This window comes from Nerophis lumbriciformis, linkage group LG05 (assembly GCF_033978685.3).
Source record: "Nerophis lumbriciformis linkage group LG05, RoL_Nlum_v2.1, whole genome shotgun sequence".
Taxonomy (NCBI): domain Eukaryota; kingdom Metazoa; phylum Chordata; class Actinopteri; order Syngnathiformes; family Syngnathidae; genus Nerophis; species Nerophis lumbriciformis.
This window is the reverse complement of record NC_084552.2, coordinates 31952628-31970806: the sequence shown is the minus strand read 5'-3', so window position 1 is coordinate 31970806 and position 18179 is coordinate 31952628. Positions and strand designations below refer to the sequence as shown.

General features: G+C 44.1%; 2 protein-coding genes across 2 annotated transcripts; both read right to left on the bottom strand.

Moving 5' to 3' along the window:
- Positions 1–3472: 3472 nt before the first annotated feature.
- On the bottom strand, positions 3473–5960 carry LOC133605762 (kelch-like protein 33). Its single transcript, XM_072913121.1, has 5 exons — positions 5449–5960; positions 4814–5379; positions 4360–4730; positions 4110–4280; positions 3473–4033 (listed from the first exon to the last, which is right to left on the bottom strand). Exons 1-5 carry the CDS (start codon positions 5867–5869, stop codon positions 3514–3516), a joined length of 2049 nt encoding a protein of 682 aa, XP_072769222.1. The 5' UTR covers positions 5870–5960; the 3' UTR covers positions 3473–3513.
- Positions 5961–9617: 3657 nt separating this feature from the next.
- ltb4r (leukotriene B4 receptor) lies at positions 9618–13703 on the bottom strand. Its single transcript, XM_061960839.1, has 4 exons — positions 13665–13703; positions 12937–13456; positions 10976–11252; positions 9618–10910 (listed from the first exon to the last, which is right to left on the bottom strand). The coding sequence occupies exons 2-4, from the start codon at positions 13407–13409 to the stop codon at positions 10527–10529; spliced, it is 1134 nt and encodes a 377-aa protein (XP_061816823.1). The 5' UTR covers positions 13410–13456; positions 13665–13703; the 3' UTR covers positions 9618–10526.
- Between the last annotated feature and the right edge of the window lie 4476 nt (positions 13704–18179).

Below are 18179 nucleotides of genomic sequence, written 5' to 3'. Positions count from 1 at the left end.
CTAACCCCTCTGTCACCGTGATATTGTGTACTTTAATTTGCTTTTTATACATCCATCCATCCATTTTCTACCGCTTGTCCCGTTCGGGGTCGCGGGGGGTGCTGGAGCCTATCTCAGCTGCATTCGGGCGGTAGGCGGGGTACACCCTGGACAAGTCGCCACCTCATCACAGGGCCAACACAGATAGACAACATTCACTCTCTCATTCACACACTAGGGACCATTTAGTGTTGCCAATCAACCTATCCCCAGGTGCATGTTTTTGGTGGTGGGAGGAAGCCGGAGAACCCGGAGGGAACCCACGCAGTCACGGGGAGAACATGCAAACTCCACACAGAAAGATCTCAAGCGCAGGATTGAACCCAGGACCTTTGTATTGTGAGGCAGACACACTAACCCCTCTGTCACCGTGATATTGTGTACTTTAATTTGCTTTTTATACATCCATCCATCCATTTTCTACCGCTTGTCCCGTTCGGGGTCGCGGGGGGTGCTGGAGCCTATCTCAGCTGCATTCGGGCGGTAGGCGGGGTACACCCTGGACAAGTCGCCACCTCATCACAGGGCCAACACAGATAGACAACATTCACTCTCTCATTCACACACTAGGGACCATTTAGTGTTGCCAATCAACCTATCCCCAGGTGCATGATTTTGGTGGTGGGAGGAAGCCAGAGAACCCGGAGGGAACCCACGCAGTCACGGGGAGAACATGCAAACTCCACACAGAAAGATCTCAAGCGCAGGATTGAACCCAGGACCTTTGTATTGTGAGGCAGACACACTAACCCCTCTGTCACCGTGATATTGTGTACTTTAATTTGCTTTTTATACATCCATCCATCCATTTTCTACCGCTTGTCCCGTTCGGGGTCGCGGGGGGTGCTGGAGCCTATCTCAGCTGCATTCGGGCGGTAGGCGGGGTACACCCTGGACAAGTCGCCACCTCATCACAGGGCCAACACAGATAGACAACATTCACTCTCTCATTCACACACTAGGGACCATTTAGTGTTGCCAATCAACCTATCCTTAGGTGCATGTTTTTGGAGGTGGGAGGAAGTCGAAGTACCCGAAGGGTACTTAAGCAGTCATGGGGAGAACATGCAAACTCCACACAGAAAGGCCCCAGCCCGAGCATTGAACCCAGGACATTCGTATTGTGAGACACAACCCCTTTTCCACCGTGCTAAATAAAAACAGAATGCAATTATTTGCAAATCCTTTTCAACTTATATTCAATGGAATACACTGCAAAGACAAGATATTTAATGTTCGAACGAAGGTCCTGAGTAGTCGTGAGTTCAATCCCGCCCTCGGGATCTTTCTGTGTGGAGTTTGCATGTTCTCCCCGTGACTGCGTGGGTTCCCTCCGGGTACTCCGGCTTCCTCCCACCTCCAAAGACATGCACCTGGGGATAGGTTGATTGGCAACACTAAATTGGCCCTAGTGTGTGAATGTGAGTGTGAATGTTGTCTGTCTATCTGTGTTGGCCCTGCGATGAGGTGGCGACTTGTCCAGGGTGTACACCGCCTTCCGCCCGATTGTAGCTGAGATAGGCTCCAGCGCCCCCCGTGACCCCGAAGGGAATAAGCGGTAGCAAATGGATGGATGGGATGGAACTGAGAAACTTTTTTTTTTTTTTTTACAAATAATTTTTAACTTAGAATTTAATGTTGCAGGCATCAAATTCCAAATGAGCTAATATTTGCAAAAAATAACAAAGTTTGAACGTTAAGTATCTTGTCTTTGCAGTCTATTCAATTGAATATAGGTTGAAAAGGATTTGCAAATCATTGTATTCTGTTTTTATTTACGATTTACACAACGTGCCAACTTCACTGGTTTTGGGTTTTGTACAAAAACATGTAGGTAGTAGTAGGACAGTTTCTATGCTAAATTACTTAAAACATGTAAATTACATTTCTTAGTGTGTTGTATAATAAACACCTGGCCAATTAATATGTGCAAACGTATCAATATCTTGGGACCACAATTGATGGAAACAGAAATTGCTCTACAGCATGTAAAAAGGCCAATAAAGTTAATAAAGTTTGAGAAAACTGTCTCAAATTAATGTTGTCAAAGCCATCATGATAATTTTTACCATAATATAATCTCTGTTGTTGTTCTCTCTGGTCTTAGAGTTTGGTCACTTATCATTAAAGGACAAGAATGATGACTAACTGGTGATTTTCAGCCTTCTCCAGCCACCTTGTAAAATAAACAAATGCAGCGCTTATTAACTTCCCCCATTTTAATGGATGCTTCTCTATATCAGTCTTTATCAAATAGTGGGGTGGGCCCCCTTGGAGAGGGGGGGGGGGGGGGGCCTGGGGGAACACCCTTTTTTTGCCATACCAGAATATAATGAAGCGTATGCACCACTTGGCTTCACCTTAGCCACGGTGGGAGACAAGGAAAGACCCATGTGTTGTTTCCTTTAATGTTAAGAAGCTTACAATGTTATGCAGAGGTATAGTTAGAACAATTTTATAGGCAAACTATTTATAGTGACGGTGGAGAGAGGGGCAGGCGCACAATATTTTCTTCTTTCTCGGGGCGTGACAGAAAATATTTGAGAAGCACTGCCCTGTAGCAACACATGTTCACCATCTTCCCTCTGGTCCAAAGAGTTAAGACAAAATGATTCAGATGCAGTTTTGTCTTAATAAAACTAAACAAATTATTGTCACATTTTTCCCGTATATGCTGTTGTGTAATATACGGTTGTATTTATTTTTATTTTATTCTGGCCTGTCCTAACTTTAATTGTTTGTGATTTTAAAGTATATATTCTATCCATGTTTTGGGAAATTTTGGGTACAAATCTTATCAACTGTTTGTATTGCTTTTTGTGTAGAAGGTATTTTTATTAAATGTCTGGGATCTTGATTGTGTCTATATGTTTAATGTATGTTCTAATTTTACTGGCTGCATAACAAGCTTATCTTTGTGTAGTAACCTACCCTAATTTGTTGTAGTTTAAGTTAACAAATATGATTTTTGGTGTACAAAACCCAAAACCAGTGAAGTTGGAACGTTGTGTAAATCGTAGATAAAAACAGAATACAATGATTTGCAAATCCTTTTCAACTTATAATCAATTGAATGGACTGCAAAGACAATATATATTGTTGCATGATGGCATAATATTTAATTTAGAAGATATGCAATTGCATGTAGTATATTTTTCTGTCAGACTTAATGAACAAATACATGGCGTTGCGAGCCATATGTGGCCCCCAGGCCTCGAGTTTGACACCTGTGTAGTAGGCTCTTACCTACATGCAATGTCTTATTGTCGTTCTCACTAGAATGTCTTTATAACTGAAATAAAACAATAAATGTGTTAATGTACAGCAAGGAACATGTATAATATTCTGGCATCTCCAACCTGAGTTGGTCCAGTTCATTCTACAGTGTCTGTCCATTGTACACAAGATCTGAATAACTTTTATTGTTAAAATATTTTAAACTTTGAGACACTTGATCATCAGCACAAAACATGACTAGCATCTTAAGTGCTGGGGCAGTCGTAGCACACAAGCCCTAATGTCAGTAACAGCTGCTGGCAGTTTTCCCATGATCTCCCAGCGCTGGGTGCTGCGGTTATACCGGTGGACGAGTCCGGACTCACTGTGGTCCTCCTGGCAGTACCCTCCGAGTATGTAGAGGTTCTCCTCCAAAACGGCTGAAGCTGCTCCCACATGAGGCATGGGCAGTGAAGCAAAAGATGTCCAAGAATCGGTCATGGGATCATACAACTCACAGGCAAGCTGGTCGGTATAAAACCTCCTGAGATTGCACAAGCCACCGGCCACGTAGAGGCAACCTCGCAGCGCCTCCATGCAGTGCTGGGCTCGGTTTTGGGTCATATCTGCCAGGTGAGTGCTTCCTGCCTCTGGGTGGTACAGCAACAGAGAAGTAAGACACACGTACTGGTGGTCAAAACCTCCAGAGATGAAGATATTTCCATTGAGGATGGTAGCAGCTTGGCCACTTTGTGGTTGGTCTAGAGGATGGACAAAACTGAGAAGAGATCGACAGGGGTAAAATCAAGCTAAGCAACGATACTTATTGCCATTATGCATTAGGCCTTCCTCACCTCCAGGAGTCTGCCTTTTGGTCATACATCTCCACACTGTCCAAGTTGGTGTGGATCTCCTTATCGCCACCGATGGCATAAAGCCGACCTTGAAACACCACCAGTGAGAAGTTGCTTCGAAATTCCTGCATGTCAGCGCACCTCTTCCAAACGTCGTGCAGAGGGTCGTAGCTGGTGTAAAAAAAACATGACAGATGTGGTAAGACCACCTTCAAGGAAAAGGTGGAAGAGTGTGTGGTTCAACGGTCACCTGTAGGTGGATTTCATCACATCATTCTCACAGTAAAAGTGACATCCTCCAACCACAAACAGCCACCCCCCGATGGTTGCTACCTCATGTCTGAACATTGGCTTGCTTGGAACCTCGCCCAGCCTCCTCCACTCGATGTCCTTCACCAGGCCTGTTCCAGAGCGCAAGGAATTGGCAAACCACACTTCTCGACTTGGTATGCGAGGACCCACGTCTGGGTTGAGCTGGTCCCCACCAACAAGAACCAAGGAGGCTTTGGGGCGCCTCACTCGGCATTGATCCTGCGACGACAGGGTGGATCCAAACTCTTTGAGGGCAGCACTATACAGCTGCATCTCTTTTGCTTCCATGCGCAGGTTAATGGCCCTGACCTCTCCAAAGATAACAAAATGGAAGGACTGAGACACGTACCACCACCCAAACATCAAGCACTGCCTAGATAGCACTTACTCACCTCCTTGAACTCTCGAAAGTTCATTAGGGAAAAACGAACCCCTTTCATCAATTCTCCGGCACGGCCCAGTCTCTCCTCAGGATCCGCCTCCACCCAGGAGACTACAGCTCGGAACACAACCAGCTCAGACGGCACGCTCAGACCGTCGCTGCAGAGAAAGTCTAGAAGCTTCTCAGCCTGCAGGTCCAAAAACTTTGCATTGGCAGAAACCTCCAAGAAGTTCCGCAGCACGTAGTCATTGGCTTCTTCAATTAGCTCTGACATTCCATAAGCTTCCGCAAAGGAGGCAACATCCAGGCATGTATCTGCTCCCATCTCCTGTCTCATGAAGAGCAGGGAGAGTGATATGGCTGACTTGAACTGAAACCGGAGTGCCGTGCAGGCTGTCTCAAAGATGCAGTCCCAGCTAAGAGGAAGCGTCCCACGATAGCAAGAACTAATCAGAGCACCCAGCTCTGGAGCTACCTTTAAGGGAAGGACAACACGGGTTTGACGGGATTCCCTCATTCCGCTGGTGAACATGCCTTGGAAGTAGCCACTGCTTGTCGCTAAGATGACCCTGTGGGCTGACAAAAAGGTTGGGTACAAACCAAATCAACCTAATGGGAACATCAAAACAAAATTGTTTTACCAACCATGGAACAAAGCTCCGTTCACATCCAAAATTACATCACAGCCCACTCCATCTGCCCACAGCTGCTCTACGGACTGGAGGGTACACTTCATCTCTTCACTAGCGGAGTCATTTTTACAACCGTCATCCGCTCCTAATGTTTTGTCACAGAGTTGTAACATTCTGGGAACTCCCAGTGCACGAGCTGCTGCCATAATTTGGGCTACGGTGTAAACTGCTAAAAGTTTTCCAGTGTAGGCAAAGTCCACAACGGCTTGTAGCCCAGCCTGATTCACCTCTGGAGCCAGAGAGAAGGACCACTGGTTGGGTCCTACTTGGTACTGGTCGCAGGTTTGATCCCTGAGGCGTTTCTTTACGACGGCACTGACAGCTGCAAGGATAGGGGAGTGCACCTGAAAGCTGCTCCCGTCCTCTGTGGTCATTATCAGGTCTGTGAGAAGACAACTTTCACGGAACTCCCTCAAGACCTCAAACACCTCATAAGGAAAGTTTTGACTGCAGTAAACCTGGAGATTATCGCCCTTATCTGACTCAACCAGTTCTACCCTCCTGCTCGTCAGCCCCAGTCGAGAGTCATTGAAAGCCACAATTCTCCTCAGCTCACGCTCATCCTGCTCGATGCCCTCCTTTCCTTCTCCGAGGACTTGCTCCCTCCTTTCCTTATCTCTCCTCCACTGTTCTTCCCATACTGCAGGCTGGCCGCTCATGCTTGCTTCCATGTGGATTCAACCAGCTAACGTTAAGAACATAAACACAGTAAAGTGTAAACTCGTCTCATCTGTGCGAGGATCAAACTTGCCTGCTCACTCTCTAACTGGACGGCAACAAATGCTATTCTGAGCGAGAGAGTCACACAGATTCACTTTCACATAAAAATTGGCAGACACATTGTGATCTTCACTGTGGATGGCCATGGCTTTGGGAACATAATTCACTTGCGGGGACAACTGGCTTGTGGATGCCAGAGTTGTCTGTTCTTAATTCACGCATTTCCATACTTGCACATTTTAAATGTTTAATTCACGGATGCACTAAAAATTCTAAGTGTAAGTTGGAAAGTGTGTGAATTAAGTTATTGACTCATTCATTGTTGTTTGAAGCTGTGGCTTTGAGGTCAGTGGGTCACCACATTAGAAGTGTCAGTTTGCAAAACAATGTTGTCCTATTTATGTTTCCCATGACTCACATTGACAGTCAAGCAGTCTTCATTTGCGATAAATGTTTTATTGGGTGCTTTTTCCTGCTCTAAAACCTCTTATATTTGTTCTCATGTTTGTAACTAAACTATTGCAAGAGGTCTTGTAAATTGTGTGTGATGAAACAAAGAGGAAGTAGCTGCAATGTTGTGTTGTCACCAAATCATCCAGTGGACTTTATTTAAAAGTGTGAAACAACAGCTACAGAAGAAATACAACAAAAATACATATTCATACACATATGATCATCCATCCATCCATTTTCTACCGGTTGTCCCTCTCGGGTCGCTGGAGCCTATCCCAGCTGCACTCGGGCGGAAGGCGGGGTACACCCTGGACAACTTGCCATCTCATCACAGGGCCAACACAGATAAACAGACAACATTCACACTCACCCAGGTGCATGTCTTTGGAGGTGGGAGGAAGCCAGAGTACACTAAGGGAACCCGCGCAGTCACGGGGTGAACATGCAAACTCCACACATAAAAGCCCCGATCCCGGGGATCGAACCCAGGACCTTCATATTGTGAGGCACACGCACTAACCCCTGTGCCACCGTGCTGCCCACATAAGATCATAACGATAATCCATCCATCCATTTTCTACCGCTTATTCCCTTCGGGGTCGCGGGGGGCGCTGGAGCCTATCTCAGCTACAATCGGGCGGAAGGCGGGGTACACCCCGGACAAGTCGCCACCTCATCGCAGGGCCAACACAGATAGACAGACAACATTCACACTCACATTCACACACTAGGGCCAATTTATAATAAACATAGTTAAATGAATGTTGCCAAACTTTACTTTTCTATGAATGACGATATAAACATGTCAAATTTTAAAGCTTTATTTTAAGGCTGTGAAAAATAACGAGTTAACTCGAGTGATTAATCACAAAAAAATTATTGCATTAATTATGTAGAGTTGCAGATTTATCGCGCAATTTATTTCAGCCGCGTATGGTTACCTGTAAGAAAATGTGGGTTATAGAACATTAATTTGTGAAAATAAATTATGTCCATTCAAGTAAAACATATATATATATATATATATATATATATATATATATATATATATATATGTCTTAATAAGGTTATCCAAAAAATAGTGCTCGATACCGTAGTAGAGCGCAATATATGTATGTGTGGGAAAAAAAATCACAAGACTATTTCATCTCTACAGGCCTGTTCATGAGGGGGGGTACCCTCAATCATCAGGAGATTTTAATGGGAGCATTCGCATACCATGGTTTATATAGGGCACAGAGTGGGTGGGTACAGGCTGGCCTAGGGGCGTGGTGATTGGCTCATGTGTTACCTAGGAGGTGTTTCCGTCTATGGCGGCATGCTGTTACAATTTCGCTGCGCTTGTTGAGGGATGACAGGTCTGGACGGTAAATAATAAACAGTTTCTCTTTCAAGCATAGGTTGCATCTTTTATTACCACTATTGTAAGGTGTGCTGGATGCAAGAATTTGCCATGTTATTGAATATTCAACATTATTGTCTTTGAGGTCCCAAATGTGTTTGCTGAGTTCTGTGGTATTTCGCAAGTTTTTGTTCCTGAAAGAAGCCTTGTGATTGTTCCATCTGGTTTTGAATTCTCCCTCGGTTAATCCTACATATGTGTCGGATGTGTTAATGTCCTTGCGTATTACCTTAGATTGGTAGACAACTGATGTTTGTAAGCACCCCCCGTTGAGAGGGATATCAGGTTTCTTTCGACAGTTACAGTCTTTGTTGGTTTTGGAGTCTCTCTGTCTGGGGGCCGACGGCTCATTTGCAATTGTTTTGTTGTGGTTTGAGATGATTTGTCGTATATTGTTCATGCAGCTGTAGCTCAATTTAATGTTGTTCTTGTTGAATACTTTTCTTAGGGTGTTGTCTTTGGGAAAGTGTTTGTCAATCAGATTGAGGAATTTGTGTCCAATGTTAGTTGAGACGTTTTTGCTGTATCGGGGGTTGTACCAGATGATGTCGTTTCGTTTTCTGTTCTTTTTTGGCTGGTTTCCTGGCGTGGGTTCATAGGTGAGGGTGAAATTGTATCCGCTTTCATCAAGGGCTTTTTGGTACGGGGGGGTTGCTTGGTCAAATTCAGCTTTGCTAGATGACAGCATCGATAGCCTTTTATTGATTCCGGTAGGTATTCTTTTCGTGGTGGTGGGTGGGTGGTTGCTGTCATGGTGCACGTATTGGAGTGTTGTGTTGGGTTTCGTGAATGGTTGGTAGCTGTTATTTCTCAGGTTGAAAGTGACGTCAAGGAAGTTGACGGTTTGCTTGTTGGCTTCAATCGTGATCCGTAGGCCGTTCTCTTTGAAAATTTGGCATATGCGCTTCTTGGTATTCTCGCTGCTCCTTGGCGAGGCGCGACACACTGCCAGTCCGTCATCACGGTAAATACCAAGGTTCAGATTGAGGCTAGCGAGCTGGGAGAGGAGGAAACTCCCAACGAGTTCACACGTTTCTGCTCTGTCAACACATCCGACACATATGTAGGATTAACCGAGGGAGAATTCAAACCAGATGGAACAATCACAAGGCTTCTTTCAGGAACAAAAACTTGCGAAATACCACAGAACTCAGCAAACACATTTGGGACCTCAAAGACAATAATGTTGAATATTCAATAACATGGCAAATTCTTGCATCCAGCACACCTTACAATAGTGGTAATAAAAGATGCAACCTATGCTTGAAAGAGAAACGGTTTATTATTTACCGTCCAGACCTGTCATCCCTCAACAAGCGCAGCGAAATTGTAACAGCATGCCGCCATAGACGGAAACACCTCCTAGGTAACACATGAGCCAATCACCACGCCCCTAGGCCAGCCTGTACCCACCCACTCTGTGCCCTATATAAACCATGGTATGCGAATGCTCCCATTAAAATCTCCTGATGATTGAGGGTACCCCCCTCATGAAACAGGCCTGTAGAGATGAAATAGTCTTGTGATTTTTTTTCCCACACATACATATATATATATATATATATATATATATATATATATATATAGTCAAGGTTTCTGGGGTTTATCCGTTATACAGTGCTCAATACTGGGGTAGAGCGGAAAATACGTTAGGTCAGGAAAAAACACAGAGGCTATTTCATCCCTAAAAGCCTGTTTTGCAGGTTTCCCTGCTCTTCAGGGGATTTTTAAATATAATATATATATTTATATTTATATGTATATGTATATGGTTAGAGTGTCCGCCCTGAGATCGGTAGGTTGTGAGTTCAAACCCCGGCCGAGTCATACCAAAGACTATAAAAATGGGACCCATTACCTCCCTGCTTGGCACTCAGCATCAAGGGTTGGAATTGGGGGTTGAATCACCAAAAATGATTCCCTGGCGCAGCCACCTCTGCTGCTCACTGCTCCCCTCACCTCCCAGGGGGTGAACAAGGGGATGGGTCAAATGCAGAGGACAAATTTCACCACACCTAGTGTGTGTGTGACAATCATTGGTACTTAAACTTTAATTTATATGTATATTGCCCGGCACATGGCCACATTTTTTTAACCCAATGCGGCCCCCGGGTCAAAAAGGTTGGGGACCCCTGGTGTATGACATGCAGAAAATATTTGTGTCCAAATATTTTTTGAAGAAGTATTTTTCAGACTATAAGTCGCAGTTTTTTTCATAGTTTGGCCGGGCTCCAGTGCGACTTATATATGTTTTTTTCCTTTTTTATTATGCATTTTCGGCAGGTGCGACTTATACTCCGGTGCGACTTATACTCCGAAAAATACGGTAATTTAAGTTATGTAAACTGCCTTGTAATTAATCACGATGAATCCAAATTCAAAAGTTTGATTAGTCTGACTATAAACTGAATCACTTGACACTAGTTTAATTACATCACCTGTTAGCACCATCTGTGCTAGTCTAACGGCTCAACACTTGCAAGAGTTTTCAACTCCGGCTGGTCCAGCTCTCTTGCCGCCATGTTGGCGTCGTCGCCTTGCCTGCTTTTAAACGGCTTCCCCAGTTTGACCGACAGAGTCTGCAGCACTGAGGCGTCGTCCCGCGACGAGCTGGTGCGTCCGCTGCGGCCAAAGGTGGACGTGCTCCTGCTTTCCGAGTTGGTGGCCTCGAAGAGCTTGCCCATGAAGCTGAGACCGGCCTGGCGGATGTGAGAGCTGCCGGCGAACACGTACAGGATGGGATTGACGGCACTGCTGAAGTAAGCGAAGGCGGTCACGTTGGGGCGGGCCATGAGAGCAGCAGCCACCGTTGACTTGCTTCCCTGCAACAGCCCAATCACCTGCGAGAGGAGAGAATTAATGACAAGCCGCTTGGACCTTACATCCAAAAGTCTGAGAGAATCACCTCGATGATGTTGATGATGTGATACGGCACCCAGAAGACGGTAAAGGCACAGATGATCATCAGGATCAGGCGGCTGCCTTGGGCTCGACGCTGGAACATGGCGCTCTGCAGGCGGCAGATGACTGAAGAGTAGCAGGTGTTGATGAGAGAGAAAGGCACCAGGCAGCCCATGACGGTCTCGAAGGTGTACTGGAAGACCCGGTGACCCACACTGCCCCAGTGGTACGGCACGCAATATCTCAGCGTGGCGTTGTTTGGGAACACTTTCCTCAGATTGCTGCACATGCAAACACAACGCTGCAATTCCAGAGACATTATGCAGAATATACAGTCGTGGTCAGAAGTTTACATACACTTGTAAAGAACATAATGTCATGGCTGTCTTGAGTTTCCAGTCATTTCTACAACTCTTATGTTTTTGTGATAGAGTGATTGGAGCACATACTTGTTGGTCACAAAAAACATTCATGAAGTTTGGTTCTTTTATGAATTTATTATGGGTCTACTGAAAATGTGACCAAATGTGCTGGGTCAAAAGTATACATAGAGCAATGTTAATATTTGGTTACATGTCCCTTGGCAAGTTTCACTGCAATAAGGCGCTTTTGGTAGCCATCCACAAGCTTCTAGCAAGCTTCTGGCTGAATTTTTGACCACTCCTCTTGACAAAATTGGTGCAGTTCAGCTAAATTTGTTGGTTTTCTGACATGGACTTGTTTCTTCAGCATTGTCCACACGTTTAAGTCAGGACTTTGGGAAGGCCATTCTAAAACCTTCATTCTAGCCTGATTTTGACAATCCTTTACCACTTTTGACGTGTGTTTGGGGTCATTGTCACCTCCAGGCAGCTACAACCCTAAACTAACACCCTCCCCGGATTGTTAATAATCAAATGTAAACAATCAAATGCAGATACTTTTTCTTATGCCTTCTGATCTCTCTCTCTCTCTCTCTCTCTCTCTCTGCCCACTACTTGCTGTCCATATCCTACCAAGTCAGACCTACACTGTTCCAATATCCATTTCTCTGTTCTCAATTGTTGATGACTGATGATAACAACCAAACCTAACCCCCCCCCCCCCTCCCCCTCCACACCCCGGATTGTAAATAATGTAAATAATTCAATGTGATTATCTTGTGTGATGACTGTATTATGATGATAGTATATATCTGATAGTATATATCTGTATAATGAATCAATTTAAGTGGACCCCGACTTAAACAAGTTGAAAAACTTATTCGGATGTTACCATTTAGTGGTCAATTGTACGGAATATGTACTTCACTGTGCAACCTACTAATAAAAGTCTTAATCAATCAATCAATCAATCAAATTGTCCTGTTGGAACACCCAACTGCGCCCAAGACCCAACCTCTGGGCTGATGATTCTAGGTTGTCCTGAAGTGAAGTGAAGTGAAGTGAATTATATTTATATAGCGCTTTTCTCTAGTGACTCAAAGCGTTTTACATAGTGAAACCCAATATCTAAGTTACATGTAAACCAGTGTGGGTGGCACTGGGAGCAGGTGGGTAAAGTGTCTTGCCCAAGGACACAACAGCAGTGACTAGGATGGCGGAATCGGGGATCGAACCTGCAACCCTCAAGTTGCTGGCACGGCCGCTCTACCAACCGCCCCGTCCTGAAGAATTTGGAGGTAATCCTCCTTTTTCATTGTCCCATTTAAAGCACCAGTTCCATTGGCAGCAAAACAGGCCCAGAGCATGATACTACCACCACCATGCTTGACGGTAGGAATGGTGTTTATGGGATTAAAGGCCTCACCTTTTCTCCTCCAAACATATTGCTGGGTATTGTGGCCAAACAGCTCAATTTTTGTTTCATCTGACATCACATCGACAAAGATAAGACTTCTGGAGGAAAGTTATGTGGTCGAGACAGCCATGACATTATGTTCTTTACAAGTGTATGTAAACTTTTGACCGTACATGCAGGACTTACCTGCGATAGAAGGGCATGGGGATGGACAGAAAGAAGGCCATGACCCAGACCCCCAGCAAGAGAACCAGCAAAGAGCGCTTAGTCCGCATCCTCTGTGACAGGAAAGGCCTGGTGACGGCCAACCAGCGGTCCATGCTCATCAGGCAGATAAGGTAGATGGACACGTACATGTTGACGCTGGAGAGGTAGTGCACCAGCTTGCACGCCGCCGAGCCAAACTCCCACCCTTGTCCGCCGGCCAAGAAGCGCAGGAAGACCGGGGCGGTGAGCAGCACGGAGGCGTCGGCCAGCGCCAGGTTGAGCACCAGCAAGCACGTTACCGAGCGCTTCCGGACGCGGCAAATCACGGACCACACCACGAAGAGGTTCCCGGGGAAGCCCAGCCCGAACGCCACGGTTAAGATGGCAATGCCGACCTTGGCCGAAGTGCTGATAGGCGGCGAGAAAGCGGTAGAGCTGGCATTGGACGCCATGGCTTCATCCACGCAACGATTTGACTTCTGCTACTGTGGACAGCACACTTGTAGAGAGGAAGCAGGAAGTGTTGAAATGACAGCACACAAACATTACAGCATTATTGACTTCACAATAAAGTCCTAGGACAGAGTGAGCAGGGTCAAGGGCCAAAACCACGTAGGTTGACATTGCCAACATCTGGAAGCGTTAACACAAAAAGTTTCCTATTTGTTACTTTCGGGAAGGTTATGATCTTTCAAAATAAAAGTTACCTGTCGAGTTGAGGAGGTCGCTCACGTGCAGTCACTTTGACATCCCTGGCTGCTTCCAGGGCACTGAGAGGATACAACGTGTGCTCACGCTACAGGCGGACATTGTGTAATGACAAGTGTGACGTGAGGGGAAGCCCTGCAACCACGTCAGCTTTGCAGGGTTATTCAAAAACAATGAAGCAATTTCCTTTCGCAATATTTTAATAAGGAAAATGAATAGAAAAAATCCAGCCAAGTCACAAGTATTCTACACACAATCAGCTTCTTCTTCTTTTTTTTTTTTTCTTTTTTTTTTTTTACAAGTATTTATTGTGGCCACTCTTTTTGATTAACCCTCTATTTCAAATATGACCTTCAAACGACTGATGGCCAAAGGTACACATGCTTGTTATTAAATGGTAAATGGCTTATACTTGTATAGCGCTTTTCTACCTTCAAGGTACTCAAAGTGCTTTGACACTATTTCCACATTCACCCATTCACACACATTCACACACTGATGGCGGGAGCTGCCATGCAAGGCCCTAACCACGACCCATCAGGAGCAAGGGTGACGTGTCTTGCTCAAGGACACAACGGACGTGACTATGTTGGGAGAAGCTGGGGATCGAACCAGGAATCCTCTAGTTGCTGGCACGGCCACTCTCCCAACCACGCCGTCCCCTATAATTTAGATTAACTTGAAATTTCTCACACAGTTTAATGTACGTTTGGGCTTTTGCAACAAATCACCAGAAAGTTTGGTGTGCACCTTCTAGACACATGATAAAAAAAACTAACATGGCTGCCATCAAACAAAACGCCCACTCCAGGACTGGCCAGTTATGTCATGATGATACATCTCTGACATCAATTACACGTACAGCATGCTTGCATGTCTTTCAAAGAATTTTCCATCCATCCATTTCTCTACCGCGTGTCCCTTTCAGGGTCGCGGGGGGTGCTGGAGCCTATCTCTGCTGCATTCGGGCGGTAGGCGGGCTCCCCACATTATTAATCATTTTAAGTCCTATAAAAATACATATTTACAAGGGATGGGAAGGGCAGGCCCTAGTATTTTTGTGGCCCTGAACAAGATTCTGTTTGTGGCTCCATTTCAGGCTTCAATATTACTCGTGTAACACTAGACCAGGGGTATCAAACTCATTTTAGATCTGGGGCCACATGGAGAAAAATCTACTCCCAAGTGGGCCGGACTGGTAAAAATCACGGCACGATAACTTAAAAATAAAGACAACTTCAGATTGTTGTCTTTGTTTAAAAATAGAACAAGCACATTCTGAAAAGGTACAAATCATAATGTTTTTTTGTTTTTTTACACTTACATGTTGCGGTTGATAGTATTTATTTGTCGTTATTTATACTTTCTGAATAAATTATGTGATAATTTTCATCAGTCAACTCATTGGTGTTAATTTTCAATCTATCAAGATAAAAAAATAATATCAAAATTAAAATTACAGGATGTTATTTAAGTAGTCTGCTTGTTTTCCTCGACTGGTGCACTATCATATGGTTTATTTTGTACATATGTAGCATCATCTACAAATAATTGCTATTGCGACATCTAGTGGACACATTTACAACAGCAGTTTCTTTCATTCCAAAATTTCGGCTAATTTTTGTACAGATGAAGAGTTTTGGTCGTACATATAAAACAAGTTTTATATTTATGATTGTCATCCTGTCCTGTTTGGGAGCCAATTATTGACCAAGATACAATCTTATAAAACAATGTTATGAGACAAAAGATGCTGTCAGTGGTTGGAAGGGGGGGAAACCAAGCAAACTCATCCCGCGGGCCAGATAAAACCTGTTTGTGGGCCTGATCCGGCCCACGGGCCGTACCTTTGACACCCCTGCACCAGACAGTACTACTCGTAGTACAGTCGTCCCTGGCAACATTACGCTTTGAAGTTTGCGGCTTATAAAGTGTACTATGTGGGTGTTACGAGCCGTAAAGTTTTTATGCTCAAGCTATAAAAATGTTCCATTAATAATTTATAAATCCTACTTTTTGGAAATGAATTTACTATGACCAGGTCTGGAACATATTACTAGCAATAAACAACGGTTTACTCTATTACTTTTTTCTGGCTATGGAAGTCTGAGTGTGTGCATACAACCAACAACCAACAAAGATGCAGTTCAGTCACATTTGTAATCAGATATTAAGAAATAATGTAATATTGATATTTCACAAGTTAAGATTTGTACAGTATATATGCTATAAATAATCACACATGAACAATAAACAAAAAAGACTACACTGACAACTACAATTCAGTCGAATATGCTCAATGGCATACTTGCCAACCCTCTCGGATTTTCCGGGAGACTCCCGAAATTCAGCGCCTCTCCCGAAAACCTCCCGGGACAAATTTTCTCCCGAAAATCTCCCGAAATTCAGGCGGAGCTGGAGGCCACGCCCCCTTCAGCTCCATGCGGACCTGAGTGACGTGTCGACAGCGGCCAGCCTGTTTTCACGTCCCCTTTCCCACAATACAAACAGCGTGCCTGCCCAATCACGTCATAACTGTAGAATGATCAAGGGCAAGTTCTTGGTTTCTTATGTGGGTTTATTGTTAGGCAGTTTCATTAACGTCCTCCCAGCGCGGTAACAACACACAACAACAGCAGTCACGTTTTCGTCTACCGTAAAGCAGTTCGTCTGCCGTAAACAGCAATGTTGTGACACTCTTAAACAGGACAATACTGCCATCTACTGTACATGCATATGTGACAATAACATCTGGGGCTTTTAGAGAGTGCAGTGCACAACTGCTATACTAATATATATATATATATATATATACATATATATATATATATATATATATATATATACATAATAAAATAAATATATATATATAGCTAGAATTCACTGAAAGTCAAGTATATATATATGAAATACTTGACTTGGTGAATTCTAGCTGTAAATATACTCCTCCCTTCTTAACCACGCCACCAACTAGTGTGTGGATGTGAGTGTGAATGTTGTCTGTCTATCTGTGTTGGCCCTGCGATGAGGTGGCGACTTGTCCAGGGTGTACCCCGCCTTCCGCCCGATTGTAGCTGAGATAGGCTCCAGCGCCCCCCGCGACCCCAAAGGGAATAAGCGGTAGAAAATGGATGGATGGATATAAAAATTATAATAAAAACTATTTAAAACAGGTTATAAAAGCTGCTCTTATGGCGTAAGATCAGAAGGTGGGCTAAAAACATATATTTTTTAAACTTATACTTTTAAAAACTTAAAACTTTTTTTGTATCCATTTTTGAAAATTATAATTAGATTTGGAATCGGAATATATACAATTTGCGATTTGGATGTGAAACTGTTTTTTGAGCAGCCCTAGTTTTACATATGAGTCTTCTGTGCTAGATCTCATTAGATTGTGCAGAGTCAGGTGGTGCAAGCAGGACATTAATAAACGACAAAAGATGAACAATGTCAGACTGTTTCTTTATAACGCAAGACGGTGGACAGGATGTCTCCACTGACTTATGGGTCTTCTTGAAACTGGAGCATGGATTTATCTCCTGCTGGCCCCACGATGGACTGGACTCTCACAGTATTATGTTGGATCCACTATGGACTTGACTCTCACACTATTATGTTGGATCCACTATGGACTGGACTCTCACACTATTATGTTGGATCCACTATGGACTGGACTCTCACACTATTATGTTGGATCCACTATGGACTGAACTCTCACACTATTATGCTGGATCCACTATGGACTGGACTCTCACACTATTATGTTGGATCCACTATGGACTGAACTCTCACACTATTATGTTGGATCCACTATGGACTGGACTCTCACACTATTATGTTGGATCCACTATGGACTGGACTCTCACACTATTATGTTGGATCCACTATGGACTGGACTCTCACACTATTATGCTGGCTCCACTATGGACTGGACTCTCACACTATTATGTTGGATCCACTATGGACTGGACTCTCACAGTATTATGTTAGATCCACTATGGACTGGACTCTCACACTATTATGCTGGATCCACTATGGACTGGACTCTCACACTATTATGTTGGATCCACTATGGACTGGACTCTCACACTATTATGTTGGATCCACTATGGACTGAACTCTCACACTATTATGTTGGATCCACTATGGACTGGACTCTCACACTATTATGTTGGATCCACTATGGACTGGACTCTCACACTATTATGTTGGATCCACTATGGACTGGACTCTCACACTATTATGCTGGCTCCACTATGGACTGGACTCTCACACTATTATGTTGGATCCACTATGGACTGGACTCTCACAGTATTATGTTAGATCCACTATGGACTGGACTCTCACACTATTATGCTGGATCCACTATGGACTGGACTCTCACACTATTATGTTAGATCCACTATGGACTGGACTCTCACACTATTATGTTAGATCCACTATGGACTGGACTCTCACACTATTATGTTGGATCCACTATGGACTGGACTCTCACACTATTATGTTAGATC

Excerpts from the sequence above, each read along its gene's own strand:
- LOC133605762 (XM_072913121.1), bottom strand. The coding sequence starts at position 5,869 with ATGACCACAGAGGACGGGAGCAGCTTTCAGGTGCACTCCCCTATCCTT. Across the intron at positions 4,281-4,359 it reads GTGATGAAATCCACCTACAG|CTACGACCCTCTGCACGACG; the intron begins GTGACCGTTGAA and ends TTTTTACACCAG. Across the intron at positions 4,034-4,109 it reads CAAAAGGCAGACTCCTGGAG|TTTTGTCCATCCTCTAGACC; the intron begins GTGAGGAAGGCC and ends ATCTCTTCTCAG.
- ltb4r (XM_061960839.1), bottom strand. The coding sequence starts at position 13,409 with ATGGCGTCCAATGCCAGCTCTACCGCTTTCTCGCCGCCTATCAGCACT. Across the intron at positions 11,253-12,936 it reads CCCATGCCCTTCTATCGCAG|CAATCTGAGGAAAGTGTTCC; the intron begins GTAAGTCCTGCA and ends TTGCATGTGCAG. Across the intron at positions 10,911-10,975 it reads ACATCATCAACATCATCGAG|GTGATTGGGCTGTTGCAGGG; the intron begins GTGATTCTCTCA and ends CTCCTCTCGCAG.